Source organism: Urocitellus parryii, chromosome 5, assembly GCF_045843805.1.
Source record: "Urocitellus parryii isolate mUroPar1 chromosome 5, mUroPar1.hap1, whole genome shotgun sequence".
Lineage (NCBI taxonomy): Eukaryota > Metazoa > Chordata > Mammalia > Rodentia > Sciuridae > Urocitellus > Urocitellus parryii.
In genome coordinates this window covers 129,432,073-129,456,862 of record NC_135535.1, presented here as the reverse complement: position 1 = coordinate 129,456,862, position 24,790 = coordinate 129,432,073, and the positions used below count along the sequence as shown (strand labels likewise).

The following is a 24,790-nucleotide window of genomic DNA, read 5'->3' as shown; positions in this document are numbered from 1 at the left end:
GGGCTTGCAAGCCTTGGTCCAAGATCAGCTGGGATACCAGGATGTGCTGAGTACTGACCAGAGGCACACCAGGCTCTGTACTCACTGTGTGTGTTCTTGACTTCCAGCCCGCTCCAAGAGCCTGGTGATGGGGGAGCAGAGCCGCAGCCCAGGGCGGCCGCCAGGACCCTGCAGGTTGGGCCCTGTGCTGAAGGCAGGCTGGCTGAGGAAGCAGAGGAGCATCATGAAAAACTGGCAACAGCGCTGGTTTGTGTTGCGTGGGAATCAGCTTTTCTATTACAAAGACAAAGATGAGACCAAGCCCCAGGTGAGAAGTCATGTCCTATCTTCTGTGGGTAGCATGCTGGGGCTCCGAGGGACAGTTAGCTCTGCCCAGGAGAGGGAAAAGGCAGGGAACTTTTCCGGCTTCCAGCCCTCAGCACCCAAGTTTTATTCTTACCCTCCGTGCTCCTGGCTTAATGAAATGCACCCACAGCTTTGATAACGAAAATGCTTCCACATGATGTTGACAGAGAGCATCCCTGTCCAGCTTAAGAAAATGACTCTTCCTGTGTTCATCCCCTTAGTGCTTCCAAGGATGCACATGCACATATTTTGTTACTCCTACCGTCCAGGGAATGGGTACAGTCAACCTAGCTCCAAACTAGAACTTGGCTCACGTGAAGCCGTGTGTCTGCTGTCTCTGTCTTATGTCAGTCATCTTTTTCTCACCAGCCCTGTAAGACCCACCTCAGGTGCTTAAAGTGTTGGCTTTTCCACCCAAATTGTGATAAATTCACCCATTCAGAGCAATTAGTAGCTTCAGTACCACACATGGCCTTATCACAGTGGACCTTGCAAACATTGTGATGAAATGCTCTGTCACCAAGGCATTGGCTTGCAGGATGCAGCATCTAATCTTTGTGGTAGGCATGGCCAGTTCTTTGTATCCATGGGATCTGCATCCATGGATTCAACCACTGTGGATCAAAAATATTCAGAAAAAAATTGCATATACAATGTTTTTGCCATCATTCTGAAAACAAGACTATATAACTATGTGCATAGCATCACTCTGTACCATATTAAAAGTAATCAGAGAATGATTTAAACTATATGGGATGATGTGCTTAGGTTACATGATATTATTATCATTTTATATAAGATATTTTATCATCTGTGGACTTTAGTATTCAGTGGTAAGGGAGTGTGGACATCCTGGATCCAATTCCCTATAGATATCAAGGGATGGTTTCTGTAACTCTTGGAAAAAAATGGGGAAGAGATATTAAAGGACTTTGCCCAAATGATGCTCCTCATCAGGGATCCAAATCAGAAAAGGCCATCAGATCCCCTTGTTCAAAATCAGACGTCATGGAGCCTTGGTGGACAGGAGCCCTGTGCACATCTAAGCAGTTCCCGTGGTCTATGGGTGTGGGCCAAGAGGGTTTTCTGTGATAGGCAAGGTGTGAGGAGATACCTGGGCACAGCGTGAGATAATGTCAAGTTCACAGTGAGAAATGACTCTTTCACATTTTTCACACTTCTTTCAATTTGGGGTATGTCATAGATGAAGTGTCAATTAGGTGTGAGCATATTTTTACCACTTCCCCAAGGCTTGATGCCCTTCTTTTAAAAGGAATATGGGGGCTGGGTTGAGAGGGAGCAGGCCTCATCTCACAATCTTCAGTGTCAGCAGGAATCAGCTGCAAGTTAATGACTTTCTTCCTTCACTGTATTTATTCTAATGGTTACCTTTGATTATGGGAAGAAATTCTAGTTTCTATTTATAGTGATCTCAAGTTTGCCTTTCCAAAACACATCTACATTAAAAACAGAAAGTGCTGCATAGCAAAGTGAATGAACTTAATGCCACCAAACCAAGCTTAAAAATGGTTAGTTTAGGGTCTGAGGGTGTAGCTCAAGAGAATAGCACTTGCCTTGCATACTCAAGGCCCTGGGTTATCCCCAGCACAACCAAGCGGGGGGGGGGGGGGAGTTTAGCATGGTAAACTTTATGTTATGCAGATTTTACCACAATAAGAATAAATTAAAAATGAAACTTCATAAGGAAAACCTTCATGTAAATAACACCACAAATGAAAAATGAGTAAGACAAAATTCATGAGAGTAAGAACAAACTAAAATTAGGAATAAAGTTAAGGGGATCTAAACAAGATTAAGAAACCCTGGTCTTTCCAGCCTCCTTGATTTTAAAAGAAAGGAAAAACAACACCCAGAGAAGTTTAGTGGGGCAGATAGGAACTCTGAAGTCAGATCAATCTAAATTAATTAGTTCTGAAGCAGATACAGCATGCTAGCTTGGAACAGTGGCTTTTTTTTTAACTTTTGGTTTTACTTGTAAATAAGACAACATTATATACAGACACTATTTGTAAATAAGACAACAGAGATGTGCTAGGAATTAAATTGCATAACATATACTTAACCAAGGGAAAATTCCAGCACCATGGGTAATGAAATCTGAGCTCACGTGCCCTCCGGTACCCCACTTCCCAGGCAGGGCACAGTGCCTCTGATTATACACCACCATGTCCTTCTAGCTGCGTTAGCCCTTCAATAACGCCTTGGCTTTCCTGGCTGACCTGGTGATGACTGGTCACTCCTCATAACTGATCAAAATTGGCAAGATCCCAGTTTTTCCGAGCATGTGTGGGGCGCCTAGGGTCACCCCCTCCCACTGTCATCCGCAGCACTGTCTCCTGGGAGCGCTGCATGGTGATGTTGAGTTCATCAAGGTGCTGATGACCCTGAGGTCACCCAGGCCACACATGGAAGGAGACTCCATTGCCACAGGTTTCCCAACACATTCTTCATGGCCTGAGCCTCAGGTGGCCCAGCATGCCTTCCCCATCAGCTGGCTCCATCAGGCACCGCCATCTTCCAGAATTCTCCACTTGGACATTCTTCTTCCTCGATTTCCATCTTTTCCAAACCTTAATGGTTGAAAGCAGTTAATAAAATGGAGGCACCGATGTCCCCAGTCACTGGCCTGGATGTAAAAGCAGCCAGCCCAGGAGCCCAACCCAGGATGAATCAGGGCATTCACCTCCAGGGAGCATGTTATATCTGTGAAAGGAGTCAGCATCTCGTAACGGATACCAGTGTCATCCCAGGGCTCTTGTGGCCTCTCTGGGTCTGGCTGGCACCCCCAAAGCTTCATGGGACCTTATAACTCCCTAACTTCCCCTCCCCATCAAAGCCTGATTCCTACAACAGCCCCACTGCACCGATTCCCAGTCTTGAGGCAACTATGGGTCACTTTTGACTCATTTAGCTTACACAGTATGATCTCAAACTGCTGGCACAATAAGCCCACAAATTTCTATTTAATTGCATGAACTTACATGTAATAGACTAATTCTCAATATCTGGTTCCTGGAAAAATATGTCCTGTTCACTGTTCCCACTGACAGGGAGCCTTAGCAGTCAGCACCTACTGTCAGACAGCCTGTACCAGCTGATGTAACTGCCAGGAAGAGGGATGTCCAGCCACCTTTGATGCTACCCAGAGCTCACAAGTCATGATAAGCATCACTCTCAGCCCACATCCCAAGATCTGTCTTCAAACATTTATCTCTTCCCTTTTCTCAGGAGCCAAGGGTCAGAGAGCATAGAGATGGAAAAGTAGATTACTTGAACTCAGATGGAAAGATTAGGCATAGGGACTTTGCAGCAGAGTCTGAAAGCATACTCTCATCCCTTAGCTTTTTCTGGAACATGTCCCTAAGTGTTCCCTGCAGATAGACCCTGAAGTTTCACAAATGAAGTATTCCAGGATTTTTCACCTTAGTGGATTCTGCTCAAAATGTTTTCTTAAGCCATGGAAATTCCCACCATATATCTGGTAGATTGACCTGGTTCATTTTTACTGTCTGAGGACTCACTTTAGTTTTGTCAATCTTCACTTGTGGGTTTCTTGGCTTTGAGTAGAAATGAATTGGAATAGAAATAGAAAGTAAAAATTCCAAAACATAAGACAGAAAAAAAAAAAAAAAAGGCTGGGGATGTGGCTCAAGTGGTAACGTGCTTGCCTGGCATGCGCGGGGCGCTGGGTTCGATCCTCAGCACCACATAGAATAAAATAAAGATGTTGTGTCCACCGAAAACTGAAAAATAAAAAATATTTTTAAAAAAGACAGAAAAAAAATGAATTAAATGTGATCAAGGTTCGCAGAGCTGGGCTTTTCATGAAACTGAGGAATAATAAATGCCCCCACTTCAAACCCCAATTTTTGCAAGCATGCCAGAAAAATTTCAGACATGTCACTCAGAGTCACCGGCTTAAGTTTATTGGAAAGTATGGAAAGAGAGGAAAGGGGACACTATCAAGGGAGACAGTGAGTCGTCTCAGAGAGGAAAGAATTGGCATGCTTCTCCTGCCCTCCAGTTTTATTGGAGGTCCCAGGGACGTTTCCAAAGAGTCCTACCTATGTTCACCTCTTGACTTTCGATGGACAGCAGGATGACATCAGACTTTCAAGTTCCTGCTGCCATGACAACTCTAAGTCACTTGGGCCCACACTGCCTGGTTCTAATTGGAACCTGTCCTTTCAGATTTTATGATAGGGGAAATTATCCTTATCTCCCAAAATTCTGGGATGTGGTCTGTGTAAGGGTCACAAAATTCCGCTCATGCAGAGTAACTTGTGTTCTTCTTATGGGTATTTCAGGGCTGCGTTTCTCATGCAGATAACAGGTAGTTGGCTGAGAAATGTCACATTCTATGGACTTAAGCCAGGCAGGGATGCAGGTAAATAATTAATCCTTAGAAAGCAAAGCTAATACAATAATGAAGAGCAGATATCAAGAAAATAGAAAAGTGGGGGAAAAAGTGAAAGCACATAGGACCGGGTTGTGGCTAGGTGGTAGAGAGCTTGCCTAGCATGTGTGAGGCCCTGGGTTTGATCCTCTGCACCACATAAAATAATAAATAAATAAATAAATAAATAAATAAATATATGGTATCCATCTACAATTAAAAATATTTTTTAAAATGTGAAAGCATGTGGGGATCAGCACAGTGGGCCCATTTTATAGAATTATTCCCTCCTCTTCATGTTCCCACCACGCACTGTTAAGGTCTGTAAATAAGTCAAAAATAACACCTGGTATTTTGCCAGAGAAATGTTAGAGTTCGTAAACAAGTCTGGATGGTGCCTGGCAAAATGCCAGAGGGAGTGGTTTGAGAAGTAACAAAAGCGAGCCATTAAGTGTGGAGATTCCTTATTGGTTGATTGATGTATCTAGTTTATGCTAATTAAGATAAGCTGTGCAAAATGTATAAATAGCTCTGTTGCCCTACAATAAACGGCTCCTATTCCTGCTGTATCAACGTACACAAGTTATTCGTCACCCCCCCCCCCCCCCCGGCTATTTTGCTGCAGCCGCCCCCCCGGCAACGCACATTGGTGTATTTCTGATCAAACCCAACAAATGGGAGAGAAAAAGAAAGAGAGAGAGAGAGAGAGGTAAATAGAAAACAAAAAATAAATAAGATGGCAAGACTAGATACAAACATTTCAGTTGTCATAATAAATGTGAAATGTGATCTATCTGTTTATTTAAAAACAGAAAGTGGGAGATTGGGTCTAATAAAGAAAGAGGAACACACAGGCTAAAAGGAGAAATGATGAAAAACAATGTCAATAAAAGTGAGCAAAAAGATTGAGTGAGATCAAAACAGAAGTCAAGACGATGATAACCAAAGGGGACAAAGAAATACAGCTCATAATAGAGGTTGCAACGTACTGAGAAATAGAGCAGCCAAGAACTTTTTATGCTCTTAATGACATATCTTTGAACAATGTTCAAAGAAACAAAGAATGCTCATTAATTTCTCTCTTTTGTGGAGAGGAGTGTTGTTCAGTTTTTTGTTTGTTTGTTTGTTTGTTTTTGCTTATTTGTTTCTGTTCTTTGTGGTGCCAGGGTTTCATACATGCGTGCATCCCCAGCTCTCTCTCTTGTGTGTACACTTCTCTCTCTCTCTCTCTCTCTCTCTCTCTCTCTCTCTGTGTGTGTGTGTGTGTGTGTGTGTGTGTCTCCCTTTCCAAAGCAAATGCCTTCTTTCAAAAAATGAAATTATAGAGACACAGTGACAATTGCACAAAAAGAAAAAGAAATTATTAACAAATGATGCCCAGGGAGTGTGTGCATGAGAAAGACGGCAAGATCTAAACACATGGAAACCAAACACACACACTGCATAATTCTTTCGTAGTTCATGAGAAAATCAAACCTCAAATTCAAACTTCCAGTTAAGTATAACAGATTTTATAGTGATGGTTATAAAGAAGGGTGAGGAAAAATAGGAAAAACAAAGTAAGGAGAGAGAGAAAGAGTGAATAAGAGCATTTGGCTGTTAATGGAGGGGGGGGAAAGGAGAGAAAGAGAAACAAAAAAAATAAAATAAAATAAGCAAATCAAAAATCCTAATTCTCCAAAGAGAAGGCAAGGAAAAATAACTACCTTTTTAAAATGCTAAAAATGAGGGAGAATAAATGAATATGTGTATGTATGTACATCCATGGAACAACTGTGACAACAAGAACACCAATCAATCAATCAATAGCACATTGGCCTCTTCCACATGTCCAAGCTCCACGGAACAGCATGAAAGAGAGGTTTTTGGAGGTGTGACACACCTAGACAGAAAGACAGGAGGAGGGAGGGTCCTCTGACTGCTGGGAAGCAGATGGGCAAGAGGCAGCTGGTTAGCAACCTAAGAGAGCTGAGCCCCAGGCCAGCACTGGAGGAGAGAGCACAGCAGCTGTTTGCTCTGCAGAGGGGAGCTGCCCAAAGACCCAGGAATTGGCAGGACCAAGATCTCTGGAAATAAGAGCCAAAGAGGAGCAAAGAAAAGAAAGTAAAGTTTAAAAAGCAATTAGAGCTCAGATATTCTGAACACCTAGTGCCAAGAGGCGACTGCCATCCCCCACAGAGGCTAAGAATGGAGTTTCAGTTCTGAGAGGGATAAGAAAAGTTGTTCAGACTAAGGACACTGGGCCAATTCCTAATGCGAGTCTCATACCAAAAAACAGGAGGATTGGGTAAAAGCTGGAAGTGCAGACCAATTGCTAAGCCCCCAGGAGTCACCCCACATTTGACTCCCAGACTCCAGCAGACGGGAATTAGCCCGCAGGAAGGAAATTAGAATTTTTAAGGGTGGCTCAATGAAATAACCCAGGAAAACCCCCTCCATATTCCCACCATGAAAACAGTTCCCTTCCCCCTCCTCATACACCCTACAGTCAGCTTCTTGGGGAGTTCAAGTTCTGGGCCACCAGATATTTAAGGAAAGAATCTTATATGAAAGAGGTAAAAACAGGAAGAAGAAGAACAAAAGCAAGTTGGAGCCAACAGAAACTATGTAGGGGGATAAAATATTTATATAAAGTTGTGTTTAACATCATCAGAGATAATAAAAATGGTGCCAGACAACAAACAATCCCCCTAGAAATGAGGAATGAGATTTCAGCCATGAAAAAATAAAATATTAGAAAAAATGTGACACTCTTCCAGAAGAAGAGAAAAGTAGGAAAAGTAGGACAGACGACCCAGTGTCTGAATAGAAGGGAGTTTTAGAAAGGGAGAGGAGAGAAATGAAGGGAAAGAGAAATGCTGCAAATAAATTTCCCAGCGTGGGAGTAGAAACACTGAGTGCCAACTGATAAAACCAAAATTACGGAGGAGGTTCAGGAAGGCAGGTGGGTGGGGTGTGGGGAGGAGAGGACGGATAGAAAGCATGCTTTCCTGCTTCCATGCTGGCAATTCCAAAGATAATACCTAAAACTTTGAATCAAGAACTAACAACGCTATTACCTAGAAATAAATCTCAAAAAAAAAAAAAGAAAGAAAAAGGAAAAAAAATTTTTTTAAATCCCTGAAAGTTGAAAGTGGTTGCATATTCAAGCAATGGTGGAAGAGAAAGAAATGGCTGTCTGAAGACAGACAATGGAGAATGATCTGATTCCTTAAATCATGTCTCATTATAACTTTAATTTTAAAAAGAATAAGTAAAATAAAACCTAAATCATTTATTTTGAGGATTTTGAAGATACAAAAAAAAAAAAAAAAAGACAAATCAGAGCCACAGGGTAGGGTTGTGGGGAGGGCCTGGGAGGAAAGTGGTGATAAAGATTTCTCACAATGAGACCATTTTTAGTTAAGTCCGTATTTTAAAATATTTTAAAAATTTGAACTGGAAGGAAAAAAAAAAAAGAAAAAAACGGAAACCAAAGAAGAAAGGCAACAGAGTCACAGCCCAGGAAAGTTTTCCTTCAGATAAATAAAAAAGTGATGGAGCCGGACCAGGCAAAGGGCTCTCCCTTCTAGCCAGGCCCACAGAGCCCTGGAACACATGAAGATGCTCAGAAGCTCTGCTTCAAATGAACCTAGGGATACAGTGCCAGGTCTATGGACAGGTGTCTCTGGTGGAGACTGTGAAGTAGCTGCAGTGTGGACTGGAAGCTGGAAACAGGAAGTGGGAATCCCAGTGTGCAGGGATCTAGGAGCCACACGCAGCAACTGGGTCTTTACAAAGGACCCTGCTGAGGGCCTCTGCGGAAGTTGTGGGGCTAAGACTCAGCCATCAGAGCTCCAAGAGGGAAGTCATCCTGCAAAAGCATAGGCAGGGCTTGTAGGGGGCCCTTGTCATTCAGACAGGGCTGTTGTCCTAACACCCTGTGAGACCATGAAAATCCCTGCAGTGCTGGAGCAAGGTGATGGGGGCCTTGGAAGAAGCAGGGGCAAGAGCCTATATGGTGGAGCTTTGAAGTCTGGGGTCTGCACCCAGTGAGACCTGTGCAGCTGTAGGTTCCAGGAGAGGCGATTTAAAAATCACTTTGAGAGCAGGCTGGCTTTTTGTTGCTGCTTCCCACCTCCACTTCCCCCCACCTCACCCCCACACACAGGAGAGTGAGTGATAGGAGGGTCAGCAGGAAGAAACAGAAGATTGATTAAAGTTTGATTTAATTTAGAGTAAAAGCTTGGAATTGGGAGAAGTAAGACAAGATGGATGGGAAAACAGATGTACTGTTGAGAGCAAACATTAATATTGAACAATCAGAAATCTTTAAGAGGAAACCTCAGAAGAAGGGGCTGTCGGATCCCATAGTTTAAAGGTCACAGGGAACCACCTTCCAGCATGCAGCCAATCCTCCGATTACCTTGTGCCATTTATCAAACTTGCACATTGTAAAAAGTGCTGCTGTGATCTGGTTCCTTGGGTGCTTGCTTGTTTCATTTTTTTGGCTGAGGGAAATGGAGGAGTGGTCTGAAGCCTAGGTATGACAACTCCGGAAGGCTACGCACATCTTCAGAGAGACTCCTAGGAAGTGGCTCTGGGCTGTACCACTGAATGTCTGCCCACAAAACCTTGAAACTGACTAGGAGATTCGAACCAACATGGACATGATTTCAGCACTACCTGGGATTTTCATTAAGACAGTCTCAGGTGTCAGAGCCCATGTCCTGCTCACAGCTCAGAGAATAGGCCACCATCAGATGCCCTTCACTTCTAGACGCTATAAACTCCATTTGGCTCAAGTCGATTAACAAACCCTCCTGTCCATCCTTCAAAAGTTGTAAGTTGTTACTCGACCCATCCAAGAAGTCATTCCTATTATTGCTGTTTTGATATTGCCATGGTTATTCGGTAACTCTCTTAGTTTACTGTCTGTTCTCCATTCTAGATGTAAACCTCATCCAGACAGGGTTCTAGACTGTCTTAGCATTTCTCTTTTCCCATCCCTTAGCACAGTGTCTGGTACATAATTGACCCCAGTAATTTTTAATACTTACATGGCTCACATAAAAAAATAAATAAAAATAAAGATATTAAGGGGCTGGGGTTGTAGCTCCATGGTAGGGTGCTTGTCTCGCACACGTAAGGCCCTGGGTTTGATCCTCAGCACCATATTAAAAAAATAAACAAATACTCACATGGCTAATTGAATGAATGAATGAATGAAATAATTAAACTGACAATGGAAAAATATTTTATTGCTTTTATGGATGCCTGAAGGTTGCCACCTTCCCCTAGTAGACTATAAGCTCCTCAAGGTCAGGATTTCGCCCTTTTCATTTGCCTCTATGTCTCAGTGTCTAACACAGTGTTTGACCGCTGTTCAGTTTGTTCAGTTTGCTCAACTCAATTGCTGAACATTCATTATTCTTTTCTTTTCTTTTTCTTTCTTTTTTTTTTTGAGTCTCAATAACCTTACGAGAGTAGACACAATTAATTCCCATTGTACAGGTAGAGAAAGTGATGCACAGAAAGGTGGAATGGAAGCTTGCATAGTATAATGGAATGAACATAATATTGGGAATCGGCATTCCTGGGTTCAAGGCTAATTTATTATTTATACCACCAACTAGCTGGGCAGCTCACTGAAGCCCCTCTTGTTCCTGCTTTTGGTGTGGTGCTCTGGAACTCCAGCTGTACAAAGTATTAAACAAATGGAAATCATTGTGATTTGTGATGTTGTCAATGTTGCCCAAACTGTCCAAGACAGATTTGTATAATCTTTAGCATAGTCTCTGAAACAGAAGCCCTTCAAGTAGCATGAAGATTCTAAAATGAAATACTAAAAGCAGTTATTGACCAGAAAGCAAGGATTACCCAAACATAGAGGGCTCCCTTGAGACCAGCACTACAGGGGCCCTGATTGTTTTTTGATTAGGAGACCAGATCAGCAGGTGGCAGGCCTGCCATGGACACCCTGGTATCTGAACCTCAGCCAGTCATTTTACTGAGTCCCACATGGTAGGAAAAATGGCAGATTTCTGGACTTTGGCTTCACTGCTTAACAGTAGTAACTAGAAAAGATATTCTACTTTCTGAGCCTGTTTCCTCCTTATAAGATGAGAATAACCACACTAACTTATAGAACTGCCATGAGAATAAGATTAAACATGTAGGAAATACCCTAGTGGTGGCCTTCGCCCCTGGGTGACACTGTATCCAATAAAGCTTTCGCAAGTCATCCAACTCCATTAAATAAGGAAGTCCAGTGGCAGGCAGCATGCCTCTGGTCTTGCCTCTGCCTTGCTTAGTCAATTTAACTCTAAATGAAAACCAGCTTTTCCACATGTTATACACCAGGCTCTGACTGCTTAGCTGGATTAGCTTGTTCTAGTTCTCACACCAACCTTACAAGCTATGTGGTCTATAGTCTCCAAGGATGACCACCACCCATTCCTGCCTTCCCTGTGCCCATGCCCCTTCTGCCAACAGGTTGGTGAAATGTATGTCCCCTCTTGTTGATGACAAGTTGTCTTTGTGACTAGTTGACCAACAGGATGAGACAGAAGTGTTGCTGTGCACATTTCAGGTTCAGCTCCTGAGAAGTCAGGCTGTCTCTGCCTTGGCTGTGGGACGCATCTGCCATGATCCCAGAATGACAAGGCAAATGTGGGGCAAACAGAGAGCCCACATTGTCCAGAGAACTCAGGCCTTCTTAGACCTTCTAGTCCCTTCAACTCCAGCTGAACTCAGCTTTGTGAGTGACTATGGGCCATATTATGTGGAGCAGAACTGCCCCCTGAGCCCTGCCACAGAATCATGAGAAATAACAGATCATTGTTTTTCAAGCTGCTAAATTTTGGGGTGGTTAATTATGCAGCAATAGATAATTAGAACAATTTAGGAATGATTTTATGCCCATTTTCCAGATAAGGAAACTGAGGCAAAGAGAGGTTAAATGACTTGCTGAGATCACATAAAGCTAGTATGTGCTCAAGTCAGGATCCAAAATAAACAATGTAAGTCCGGAATTGACGTTTATTCAGTATTCTACTCTGTGTGGTTTTGGATGATGCTGAAAATCAAAGGCACACGTAGTGGATTTGCAGAGCTGGGAGGGACAGTGAAGGTGGAAATCAGCATTGAGATTCCAAATAACCTTGACAAGCTTGTATCATGGACAATTATTAAGAAAAAATATTTCCAAAAATCACATTATTTCACAGAATGGTGAGATCTAAACAGGTCAAATAAAGCAGAGTTAGCAGTTTTAATTAGTTAAAAACTCAACAAGAAGTAAACAGTGAAATTTGATGGCCAGATAAGCTACTGAGGACCTCAGGTTATATTAAGAGAGGAGAGAAATTTGAACAAGGAAAGGGAAAGCCCACTGACCTCTGCCATGGTCAGACCAGGTCCTATTTGGAGACCATCTGTAAGCCCCCAAGGATCACATTTTCAGCGTGACAGGAACAGGGCAGCTGGAATGGTGAGGGGCCTGAACTCCTGTGCATAGGAAGAACAACTGCACACATCAACTGGAGAAGTGAAAACTTGGCAAGGACATTACGTCCTCATGTGAACAAGACTTGAAGGAACATGAGCCAACTCCCCCACATGTGAAGAACACTCTGTCCTCATGGAGTATTCTGTAAGATGAGGTGAACTCCAGTCCCTGGTGCTGGACCAGGGGCAGTCGGCTGCTTGGCACAGTGGCTTGGAGAAGAGTTGATCAATGAGTGGGAAGTCGGCTAGAGGTGACCTGTAAGTGCCCTTTCAGTTGCATAGCCGAGAGAACAAGAGAAACTTCAAAAACCAGACCAGAATGGAAGGAGAAGAACTGGATTTAGCCAAACCATGGTAGTTTTCAGATGTTCTATCCTGGATGAGGAAAAACCAAGGCCAAAGAAGCAGGTGAACTCTGGGGGTCTGACCACACTGGGCAGCTTTCCAGAATTTCTGTTCTTGGTACCCAGCAGGGTCTTCCGTGGCTGTTTTGTGGAGATGCATCTGGAACCCTGGTTCTATGTTGGACTTGGCAAAGCTCTTTGTGGAGATAACAGTTGGTAGCAAGAGAGCTGGTGGATACAGACCTTGATGTCATAGGGCCCCTGTAGCCAATGGCTCCCGTGGGTCTCATTTGACTTAATAAATTTGGCTCTGACCTCCAGAGAAGCATGAAGAGCCTCACTTCACTTCCCCCTTCCTACTTTTCATCTGCACATCTCTGTCCACACCATGGATGAGCAAGCAAGTAATTACCTCCCTAACTGCCACCACAGATCTTGGCACAGCAAATTCCAGCCAATCTAGCTGTACTCAGAAGGAGCAAGCATGAGCATAAAGGAAAGGGGCCAAAGCCTCCATCACATAGCCCTCTTACAGACTCAGGATCACTCAGGCTGCTGAGCAAGTGTCCTCACAGCACGTTCGACATCACCTTGAGTTAATTGGGGGCTGGTTTTCATGCTTGCATAAGCACCACAGAAGAAAAATTAAGCAATAGATATTTTCTTATTTAAAATGCCCTTAGGGACAGCTTCAAATGTTTCTTTTGTGCAGAGTTACTCAGTGGAATCATAAAAAGAGAGAGAGGTATCAATTATTTAGGGTCAAATATGAGAATTTGTAGCTTTTTTTTAAAGGGTTGCCTTTTATTTTTTGCAGATGTTCAAGAACCATAACTCCCCATTATTAAACAGATCAAAATGCAAATTCCTCCAACAAATTATTTTAAATCAAATAGAAATTTATTTAATAATTGTAAACAGAGAGCAGCAGCCAATTCATTTTAAAACAATTTTCAAGCGGTATTTAATTAAAACCACTTTTTTAATGCATGTGACATGTCAATAAAAAAATATGATTGAAATAATCATCCAAAAAAGGGATGTTTATCTTATACCATCCTCTTGTGGCTCAGAAAGCTACATCAGCAGTGTCCCGGGACAACTCTGATTAATAATTATTTGGCAGTATTCTGCCACTGTTCTAGGGAGAGGAAACAAGTTACTAAGAAGCCTGATGACACCTTATGAGTAAATAAATCACAAGTCACAAGCATTGTAGCTGCCCTAGAATTCATTTGTACCCAGAGCGACACTGCCTAAAAAAATAGATCCCCACCTTCTAAAATTGACTTCTGTGTTGTTTTTTTTTTTCTTTTTTTCAGTGTCTCTGGTTGCTGGGATAAATGTAATGAATACCTCTAGGGGCTGCTAATTTAACTTAGCATGGATATTAGCTTACAGTACTTAAATATCTCCCACTTATAGTAGATCAATCCTTTAGCTTTCAATTCAACATAGTAATTTACAGTAATAGCTAGAAGACTGATTGGTAAATTATGAGTTTTGTCAATTACTAGGCAGAAAAACGAATCGAATGACATTTTAGGCAGCATTGGAAACAAATTTTATTCATTGTTTGGACAAAAATAAGTTACTTTTCATTACAGTTTGGGCATTCTCACTCCTTAATGCATTGGTTTAATACTGAGCTACAGTTTATTGGGGTATGACAGAAGTAATTTGGTAATTTGGGTGAGCTGGTGCTGGCTTGCTGCCTCTTCTGGGCTTCCCAGGATTGAGGATGATGGGAGTGTTTCTGGGATGGACTGTGGTCTTTGTAAAAATGGAGGTGAAGTGTGCCTTTTTCAGAAAAATGCAGCATGTGCCCTTTGACAGCAATCAGCTCAGCAGATCAGCCTGGCATAGCCCGGGCAGGTCAATGCAAAAGTATCTATGCTTGTTCTCAACTAAACGGCATAGTTGTCTCCCTCTCAGAGGCGCCATATAGCCAGAAAACTGGCACTAGCTGCATAGCCTCCCAGAAATAACAGAATGAAACCATTCCCAGCCAAGGAAGAGCTCCTCCCACTTCCAGGAAGGCTGTTGGACTCAGCATCAAATCCCAAAGGTATATTCTGAGCAGAAACAAACATCGGAGGGAGTGTGTTTCAGGACTTGGACTGACTTTGGTTGACGATGGTGTTCCCAGCCTGAGCCAGCAGCTTGTCCCCCAGGACAGTCTATTCATTTTAGGGTGAGGAGGCTGGAGACACTGAGAAGCCCAGCAAACATGGCAGGGACAGTGGCCTGGGAGAACAGACCTGTGGTGCAGTGCTACAGATCTAGGCAGTGGAGAGACCTGGTGTCCTCATGAGGACCAGCAACCTTGTGGACAAAGACCAGGTAGCACCATCAAAATCTACCAATTTCGGTGGAACAGCAGAGCCTGTTCCAAATCCTCCAGGCAGGCTCTGAGGAGTAGAGGGCAGGGTAAGCATTAATGAGGGGCAGAAATTAGCACCAACATCCACCTGCCTCCTGAATCAAAGAAAATCCTGGAAAGACATGGGTAGCCAGTAAAGAGCCAGTCCCTTCCAGAGAAGCCCAGAGCAGATGCCTGCTGATGGCTAGCTAGTTCCTGCCTCAACCATGATGTCAGATAAAGCCCCAAATGCCATCGGTGGCCAGAGGGATGAGGTTTATCCCAGTTTCCAAACACCTCCATATGAAACAGCAAGCGTTTGGGGGGAGGCAGAGGCCTACGATCTGGTCCAGTGAGCCAAGGAGGAAGTGGGGGTCATTTTCAGACTCCTGGGGCTGCCAATGGGAGATCCTTCACAGGCTGGGCATTTGGATAGGACAGGCATGGTGGTCACTCTTGGAAATGACCTAAATGACCTTACTGGACTTCTTTCAATAGTCCAGTCCAAAGGGCCAAGCAGGTGAGATTACTGTAGACCGTTGTAGCTGGAGGCCAGAATCCAGACCATCTGCCATGCTCTGCTCAGCACCATCAGAGCCAGATATTTCCCCATAGGCCCATATCCCCAATGCCATATCACAAGTAGATGAACTGGCCTTTTATTACTTCTTACTTTCCAACATTCAGTCAGAAGCAAAGGAAAAATCATTATAGTAGCTCCCCTTTATCCATAGACATACATTCCAAAATCTGCAGTGAAGCCCTGAAACTGCAGATAGTACCAAACCCTATATATACCGGGTATTTTCCTAAACATAAAAGTTTAATTTATAAATCAGACACAATAGGGGATTAACAACAATAAATAAAAAATAGAATAATTAAAACAACATGCTATAATACAAGTTTGCACTTTGGGGACATTATTGAGTAAAATAAAGGTACATGAACATAGCACTGACATATCACAACAGTCAATCTAATAAGACATCTACTAAGTAACTAGGGCACACAGCATGCATACTCTGGACAAAAGGAAGATTCACATCTCACATGAAAAACAACATGTTGGCTTGAAATTTCATCAAGCTACACAGGATGGCAGGCATTTAAAACTAATAAATTGTTTATTTCTGGAATTTTCCATTTAATCAGATTGTAGTTGGCACAAAGTAACTAGAACCACATAAAGTGAAACAGAGAATGCAAGAGGACTATCACATTATTAAACAGCTTTACCAGCATAGAAATACCGTGCTTAAGAATGCTACAGGTTTAAGTTGGGGGGAGGAGTGGGTGTGTGTGCCTATGGTCGGATGACCAGTTCAATGACCAGTTCAAGATATTAATATTTATTTTCTTAAAATAACATCTGATTAATTAAAATACACCATGTTAAATGTCCTCCAAAATTCTACTGCTAAACATAATCAAAGTTCATCCGTCCTTGGAGCAATATCAGCTGTGGGTCAAGTGTGGGCCTCATCTGTCTCTGAGGCCTCCCAGGTTGACCCAGTGTGGTAGTAGGAAGAGAAGCTAGATTTTGGCAGATTTTAGCAAAGCAGGCCTCAAAGTGATCCTGTCAGTCCTGTCTAGTCCCACTGTCTGGAACTGCATCATGTGCCCTAACCACAGGACACTCAGAAACAGCAGTCCATGGAGATTCAGTGACTCTAACAACTTGCCCCAAATCTGTTATAAAATAACATGCACCTTTATGTCTCCTCCCTTCTCCTGGTGCAAAATAAACATTGGAGGATTTAAGAAATCCCAGGCTAGCGTCCTGCTCCACTGGTCATGTCAGCCTTAGTTCCCTGCATCTCTGGGACTGAGGCCAAAACACTAGAACCAGTGAGCACTGGCTGTGTGTAGGCTCTTCCCAACAGGACATGGCATCTTATTCTTGTGAACGTGATCACAGACATTACAGTGCCAACATTAATGACAGGCTGAAGGGAAGAGGGACTGGGACCACCAGTACAGCCTCAACCACACTGCCCGTGGGATGAAGGAAGGACCCCAGGAATGACTCAGGACAAGTCAAGAGGCATGGTTTGGGATACCTCAGGATTCTGGCTTGCCATGCAACTAATTGCAGAGCAAACCAGGACCCTCACACCCTGGAAAGAGCACTTCCTGGGGGATTGGAAGACACCATTAGCTCTGAGACCTGAGAGTTCTTAAGGGCTCTGTCATGGCCCCAGGCTTAGCTGCAAGCCTGCCCCAGGCCCGAGAACCCCAGCCCACCCATGGTTCCCTGGTAGAAATTCATGGACTAAGGGGCTAGGCTGGATGTCCCAGGAGATGGTCCAAGTGTCTGGGGAGGTACAGGAAGGTGAAGGTTGCTGGGGCTGCAGCCCCAAAATTCCTGCTTTCTTATGGCCAGGCATGGTGGCACATGCCTGTAATAACAGCAGCTCAGGAGGCTGAGGCAGGAGGATCACAAGTTCAAAGCCAGCCTCAGCAAAAGCAAGGTGCTAAGCAACTCAGTGAGACCCTGTCTCTTAATAAAATGCAAGATAGGGCTGGGGATGTGGCTCAGTGATTGAGTGCCCCTGAGTTCAATCCCTGGTACCACCCCCTAAAAAATTTCCTGTTTTCTAAAGAATGCCATGTTATTCTCAACACATGGATCCTGGGGCACAGCTCACATAGTCTAAAATTTCCTAGGGAACAGATGTAACCCCAAGACACAGTGGTGAAGCAGAGTGTTCCTAGGACCATTTTGCTAACTGCAAACCATGGGCACAGTCCATGCACGCTGAGGGCATTTAGAATCCACGTGGCACGTGGGCAATCTGTTGGAACAATCTTCAGGACAAAGTCCTCAGCAAAGAAGAGACTGGACAAGTGTTTCATCTCCACTCCTTAGGGAGGGAAAGTGCCTCACCTAAGATCTCATTTGTCTCTAACCTTTACAGTGCGTTTCTTAACATCTGCCTTTTGGAAGGTAACGGCTCATGGTTACAGACTTGTGTGATAAGGAACCAGGGGAGGATGCTTCCCCACTTGGCACTGAACTTCATTCTGACTTGTATTATTTATATAAAATACAGAGAGGTTCGGTTCCTGGTTGGGTGTCAGACAGTGAAAGCTTTTAAAGATGAATCTGAGGCCCTGAATAGAATTATTAAAAGATAAGGAACCTGAGTGATTGCTTTTTAAAATGTGTCTGCAATTTTCCAAGATGCTGCCTGTGGAGGATCTTATCATGGGGCTTCATAAGAAGCTTTTCAGAAGTTGTTTCTTCAGACAGTCTCCTTCTCAACAAGGTGAAAAATGAAAACATCCCAGAGAACCACCCCTTGATAGGATTAGAGGGAAAGCTGAATTTCAGATTGCAGAGACCTCAGAACTATTGCAAATCCTCAAACTCAGGCCAGCAGGCCAACTTCAAATACCCCAGGCCTTGCAGGAGGACCTCAATGATTGTCATCACAAATTCTGAGGCCATCCTGGTCCTGAAATCTGCATGGAAGTTGGAGATATTCCTAAAAACAGACTAAATCAACAATGGAGTGACCAAAATAGGTTGTAAAATAATTATGATAAGTATTCATTCATACAGGCACTGAGCATTTACAAGGCACAAACTCAGCAGTGAGGCATGAAGAACTTGACCGTATAATTCACAAATCAGTACTTACTCTTGCCAGGCACAGAACCTGTGGTTGTTAAGGCATTAGCCCATGAAGTCCTCAATATACTCCCACATTACAGAAGAAGCAGCTGAGGCTCTCTTTCCTGGTTGCACAGGGTTTTGCTGGGGAGACCCACTGTGACCTCTGTCCCAGTTATAAACTTGCACTAACATGGCCTCCATGGTGTCACCCTTTCTTAGATGTCCTGGGTACTTGCTATAGCCCAACTCCCTTTCAGCCCTTTTGTTCACTTAATTAATCCCATTTAATTCTCAGAGCCCTGGGGAAATGTCTTACCCCCATTCAACAAAGAAAGAAACTGAGACCAGGCAAGCAAACTTGTCACCATGCTTGCCATCAATAAGCAGTGGGGGCAGGATTGAAATCAGATGTGCATGAGGCTCAAACCTCTGATATTTCCATGCCAGTCCCATCTCAACTCAGATTTCAAATGGTGAATCATTGTTTGTCTCTTCGAAATGAATTAAGTTCTGGGTCTGACATCTGACTACAGACTTCTGAGTAGAAATCTTCAATGCTGTTGCAATTGTTAATCTCACTCCTTTTCCCATGGAAAGGGATGAGACTTCTGAACTATCTGTATTCTGAGGGCTGTCCCATGTTGAAAATTCTTCACAAAACAGGCCATGGCAGCCTTCCTACATGGATAAGGGTGCCCTGCAGGTAGGAGCTTGTGCCCACACTGATCAGAGGACTTGAAGAGTTAATTGCCACTTGATTTTAATCCAAGGAAAGTTTGAGGGGCCTGCCACCCTAAATGTTTTCAGGGGGCAGGGGTCACACTCCTTTGCTTGGAAATGATAGATGTGCATTCTGGGTGCAGGAATGCTGAGCAGACCTGCATGACCACTGACACATTAAGGTGAGGCATTCAGTAGGAGGGTGATGGTAGACAGATGCCAACAGCCCATTATTCAGGCTTCAGCAGCACTCCACAAATGATCTGGCTGCCCTTTCTTTTTTTTTTTTTTTTCAATTTTCACATTATTTAAGTTTTCTTATTTGGGTGCAAACATTACAGGGCAAAACATAAAATCTGCCTCACCATTCCCTTCCTCCAAAAGTGTAAGCTTTGTGTGCTATTTCTGAATACAGTTGACCCTCCATAATTGAAGTCTCTGTGTCTACAGATTCAACCATCATAGATCAAAGCTATATAAGAAAAAAAAAAAACTGCTTGTGAACTCAACACATATAGACTTTTTCTTATTATTATTTTCTAAAATATTATATAACAACAATTTATATAGCCTATATATTGCATTAGGTATTATAAGAAATCTAGAGATGATTTAAGGTCTACCGGAAGATAGGGTGGGGATGCAGATCAGTGATACAGTGTTCGCATAGCTGGCATGAGGCCCTGGGCTCAGATCCTCAGCATGCATAAAATTTAAAATGAGTCCCAGAGTCTACAGGAAGATGTACACATATTATATGCAAATACTGTGCCACTTTATATAAGATTGGTAAACATCCTTAGGTTTTGGTATCCATGGAAGGACAATGGGTTCTGGAATCAATATCCTAAGGATACAGAGAGAGGGTTGTATTTACATTGTTATGGTTTAGATGTGGTGTCCCCTAAAAGCTCACATGTGAAACAATGCAAAGTTTGGATTGGGTTATAGCCTTAATCTAATCAGAAAAAAAAAATCTCTGATGGGATTTACTGGGTGGTGCCTGGAGGCAGGTGGGGTATGGCTGGAGGAAGTGGTGCATTGGAGTTGTGGTTATGGGTATATACTTTGTATCTGGAAAGTGTAGTTTCTGTCTCTGCTTTCTGATCACCATGTGAGCTGCTTCCCTTTGCCACATTCTTCTGCCTTGGTGCTCAGCCTCACCTCAAGCCCCAAGGAATGGAGCCAGCCTTCCTTCTCTGGACTAAGACCTCTGAAACCATGAGCCCTCAAATAAACTTTTCCTCCTCTACCGTTGTTATGTTTGGATCCGTTTATTCACAGTAGCGAAAAAGCTGACTAAAACATATACATATATAGTTTGATAAATTTTGACGTGTGTGTGTGTGTGTGTGTGTGTGTGTGTATAACTTGTGGGTTCTTGAGGGAGGGAAATAACAGAAATTGAAATAGGATTGCACTAAAATTATTTTTCTGCCACTTTTATTTTTTACATAACAACTCATCTTAAAAACCTTTTGTATTTATCTCATTTTGGTATGGTTATATCACCAGTTACTTAACACTCCCTCATTGACAGTCAAATGAGTCCATTTTTTTCTACTAGAAAAAAAAATGCAATAATTCACATGCATTTTTGTGTGTTTATCTTTCTTGCCTTGGAACAAATTATTAAAACTCAACCTTAAAGGATATTTCACTTTTAAACTACAAAGTGACTTTTAAAAAGGCTTTATAAAATAACTATTTCCTCAAAAGTGTATGAGAGGGACTAGGGTTGTGGCTCAGTGGTAAATCGCTTACCTAGCATGTATGAGGCACTGAGTTCAATTCTCAGCACCACATATAAATAAACGAATAAAATAAAGGTCCATCCATGTCTAAAATAATATTTTTTTAAAAAGTGTATGAGAATGCTGATTCCTGCATTCTTTCTTCAGTATTAGATATTAGCAAATCTTTTAAATTGAGAATATTATGATGTTATCTCAGTCCATTCAAGCTGCTACAAAAATACCATAGCTGGGGTCATTTATAAATAACTGAAGTACATTGATCTGGAGGTTGGAAAGTTGAAGATCAAGTTTCCCGCAGATTCATTGGCTGGTGTGGTCTCCATTTCTGCTTCATAGATGGCTTCTTCCTATGACTTCCTGAGTCAGAAGAGGCAGGGAGCTCCCTAAGAGGCCTCTTTTATAGGGCACCAAATCCCATTGGTGAGGGTGGAGCCCTCGTAACTTCATCACTTCCCAGAGTCCCCACCTGTTAATACGATCACAGTGAGTATTAGATTCCAACAAATGAATCCTGTGAAGAACCAATATCCAGACCATAGAATATGATGATTGTGCTATTAATTTCTTCTCCTTACAATGTATCTTGATCTTAAGTTTTCATCAAAACTACTTGGTCTGACATAGCTCAGTGGTAGAGTGCTTGCCTCCCAAGCCCCCAAGCCCTGGGTTAAAAAACAATTGACATTTGAAGTAGATTCACATACCCATATTTTTCCACATACACTATGGTTGTCAGAATCATGGCCTCCTGAAAGATGTTCCTGTCCTCATCACTGGAACAAGTACTATGTTATGTTCCACAGCAAGGAAGAATCCAGGCTGCAGATGGAGTCAAGGTTGCTAACCAGTGGCCACACATAAAGAAATTATCCTGGATCATCCTGGAGGACCCAAGGTAGTCACACAAATTTTGTATAGTGGAAAAGGAGGCAGAAGAAGTTAGAGGCAGAGAGCGATTTGAAGATGTAATGGCTGCTGGCCTTGAGATGTCCCTTAGAGGTGGAAAAAGTGGGGAAACTGAGCCTCTCCTAGAGCCTCCTGAAGGGACATAGCCAGGAAAGTCTGTTTCAGACTTCTGACCTTCAGGACTGCAAGAAAATGAATTTGGGTTGTCTCAAGCAACTAAATTTGTGGTTTTAGGAAACTAGCACATATGCCTAAAATTTTTCTGGTAACTGAATCAAGTATCAACCTTCCTTTAAAGCTGTATTGAGGTATAACTGACATAGAGTAAATTGTAGCTATTTAACATGCATAGTTTGATAGATTTTGACATATGTATACATCTGTAAAACCATCACCACAATCAAGATAACAAATATATCCACTCTCCCAAAAGTTTCCTTGTATCTTTCTGTAGTTTCTCTCTCCCCTGCACTGATTTTGCCCTTCCTGACCTCTAATCCCAGTATCTACTGATCTGCTTACTTTGCCTTTTCTAGAATTTAGACTAATGGAATCATATAGTATAAATTCTGGCTTGTTGTCTAACTTCTTTCACTCACTATACCCATTTAGAGATGCATTTATTTTAGAGCATACATTAATAGCTAATTCATCCTGGTGCAGTAGTGAGGCATATCTGTGATCCCATCTACTCGGGAGGCTGAAACTGAGGACCACAGGTTTGAGAGCAGCCTGGGCAATTTAGTGACACCCTGCCCCAAAATAAAAAAATAAAAAGGGATGGTGATGTATCTTAATGGTAAAGCACCCCTGGGTTTAATCTCCAGTACTGGGGGGGAGGGGAGAACAACTTTTGTTTCATTTATTCTAATTGCTAACTATAGTCATTCCACTATATGAATATATCATAGTTTGTTGATCCATTTATGTGTTAGTGGCATTTGGGTTGTATCCAGTTTGGGGATATTAAAAATAAAGTGCTATGAACATTCATTTACAAATTTCTATATGGACTTAGGAAAGCTATGTCTCTTGGGTAAATATCTAAGAGAGGAATGGATGGATCATACAGTAGGTTTATGTTTAACTTTTTAAGAAACTCATGAACTGTCTTCCAAAGTGACTATGCCATTTTACATTCCTATCAGCAGTGTATGAGAATTCTAGGTCCTCCACAACCAACAAAAGTTGTTCTCCCGCCCCTCCCAGTACTGCTAGGCATGACTGATATGCTCGGTCTTTTTTATTTTATCATTTTTAATAGACATGTGATGGTATCACATTGTGGTTTTAATTTGCATTTACTTATTGACTAATGATGTTAAAGACGTTTTCATGAGCTTATTTCTATTCATCTATCTTCTATAATAAATAACTGTTCAAATATGTAACCTATTTTTCAATTGGATTATTTCCTTATTAATGATTTTTGAGAGTACAAATTTGAATTTGGGGTATAAGTCCTTTACAATATATATATAATATAATATAATATATATTATATATATATAACATATATGTGTGTATGTATGTGTATGTGTGTGTATGTGTATATATATATATATATATATATATATATATATATATATTTCAAATATTTTTCCAGTATAAAACTTGTCTTTTAACTCTCTTAACACTTTCCATGAAAGATCAGATTTAATTTAAATAAATCGAATGCATTAATTAGTTCTCTTTTGGGTTGTGCCTTTGTTGTTCCCAAGAAAGCTTTGTGCAATTCAAAATCATAAAAGTTTTCTACCAGAATTTTCATAGTCTTAGATTGTATGTTCAGGAGTACCAGTATTTTTAGTATATTTTTGTATGATGTGAGGTATGGATCAGACTTCATTTATTTGAGCATGAATATGTACTTGTTCCACCACTGTTGAAAACACTGTTCTTTCTTCATGGAATTGCCTTTACACATTTGTCAAAAAGCAGATGTTCATATATGCATGGGTGTATTTCTGAATCCTCTATTCTCTTCTGTTTATCTATTTGTTTATCTTGATGGCAGTGTCTTGTTTTATTTACTGTAGCTTTATAATGCCTTAAAATCAAGTAGTGTTACATCTCCAACTTTGTTATTCTCTTTCAAAGTTGTCTAGCTATTCTAGGTCCTTTACATTTCTATGTGAATTTTAGAACTAGCCCGTCAGTTTCTACAAAAATGCCTCTGGTATTTGGATTGAAATTGTACTGAATGTATAGATCAATTTGTAAAGTATTAACAGCTTAGCAATAGTAAGTCTTCTGACCAACAGTATAACTCCCTATTTGTTTAAATTTTCTTTCATTTCTCCAGTTATTTATATTTTTAGTGCACAGATCTTTAACATCTTTTGTCATATTTATCCTTAAATATTTTATATTTTAATGCAATTAATGATTTTAATTTTTAATTTCCAGTTGTTTATTGCTAATATATATAGGAATATGATTTAATTTTCTGCATTTTCAGTACCTTGCAGCCTTGATCAACTCATCTATTAGTTCTAGTAGCTTTCATTAGATTTATACATAGACAATTATGTTCCCTGAAGATATAGTTTATTTTTTCTTTTCCAATCTGGGTCACTTTTGTTTCTTTTTCTTGTTTTATCTACACCTCTATGCCTATAACTGGGTATTAAACCCAGGGGCACTGTACCATTGAGCTAGATCATCAGCAATTTTTATATTTTATTAAGACAGAGTTTCACTAATTTGCCTGAGCTGGCCTCTCACTAATTTGCCTGAGCTGGCCTCCGGCCATAGCCTCCAAATTATTGGAATTATAGGAATCTGACTTTTTTTCTATACCAGTTAGTGTGCCAGTACTTTAATACT

At 41.7% G+C, this 24,790-nt stretch overlaps 1 protein-coding gene across 1 annotated transcript in view; it reads left to right on the top strand.

Moving 5' to 3' along the window:
• The window catches only part of Arhgap22 (Rho GTPase activating protein 22), a 156,486-nt gene that overhangs the window by 27,014 nt on the left and 104,682 nt on the right, over positions 1 to 24,790 (top strand). Inside the window, exon 2 of the mRNA XM_077798688.1 lies at positions 108 to 307. Coding sequence (XP_077654814.1) covers positions 108 to 307 — 200 coding nt within the window. The remainder of the gene's footprint in view (positions 1 to 107; positions 308 to 24,790) is intronic.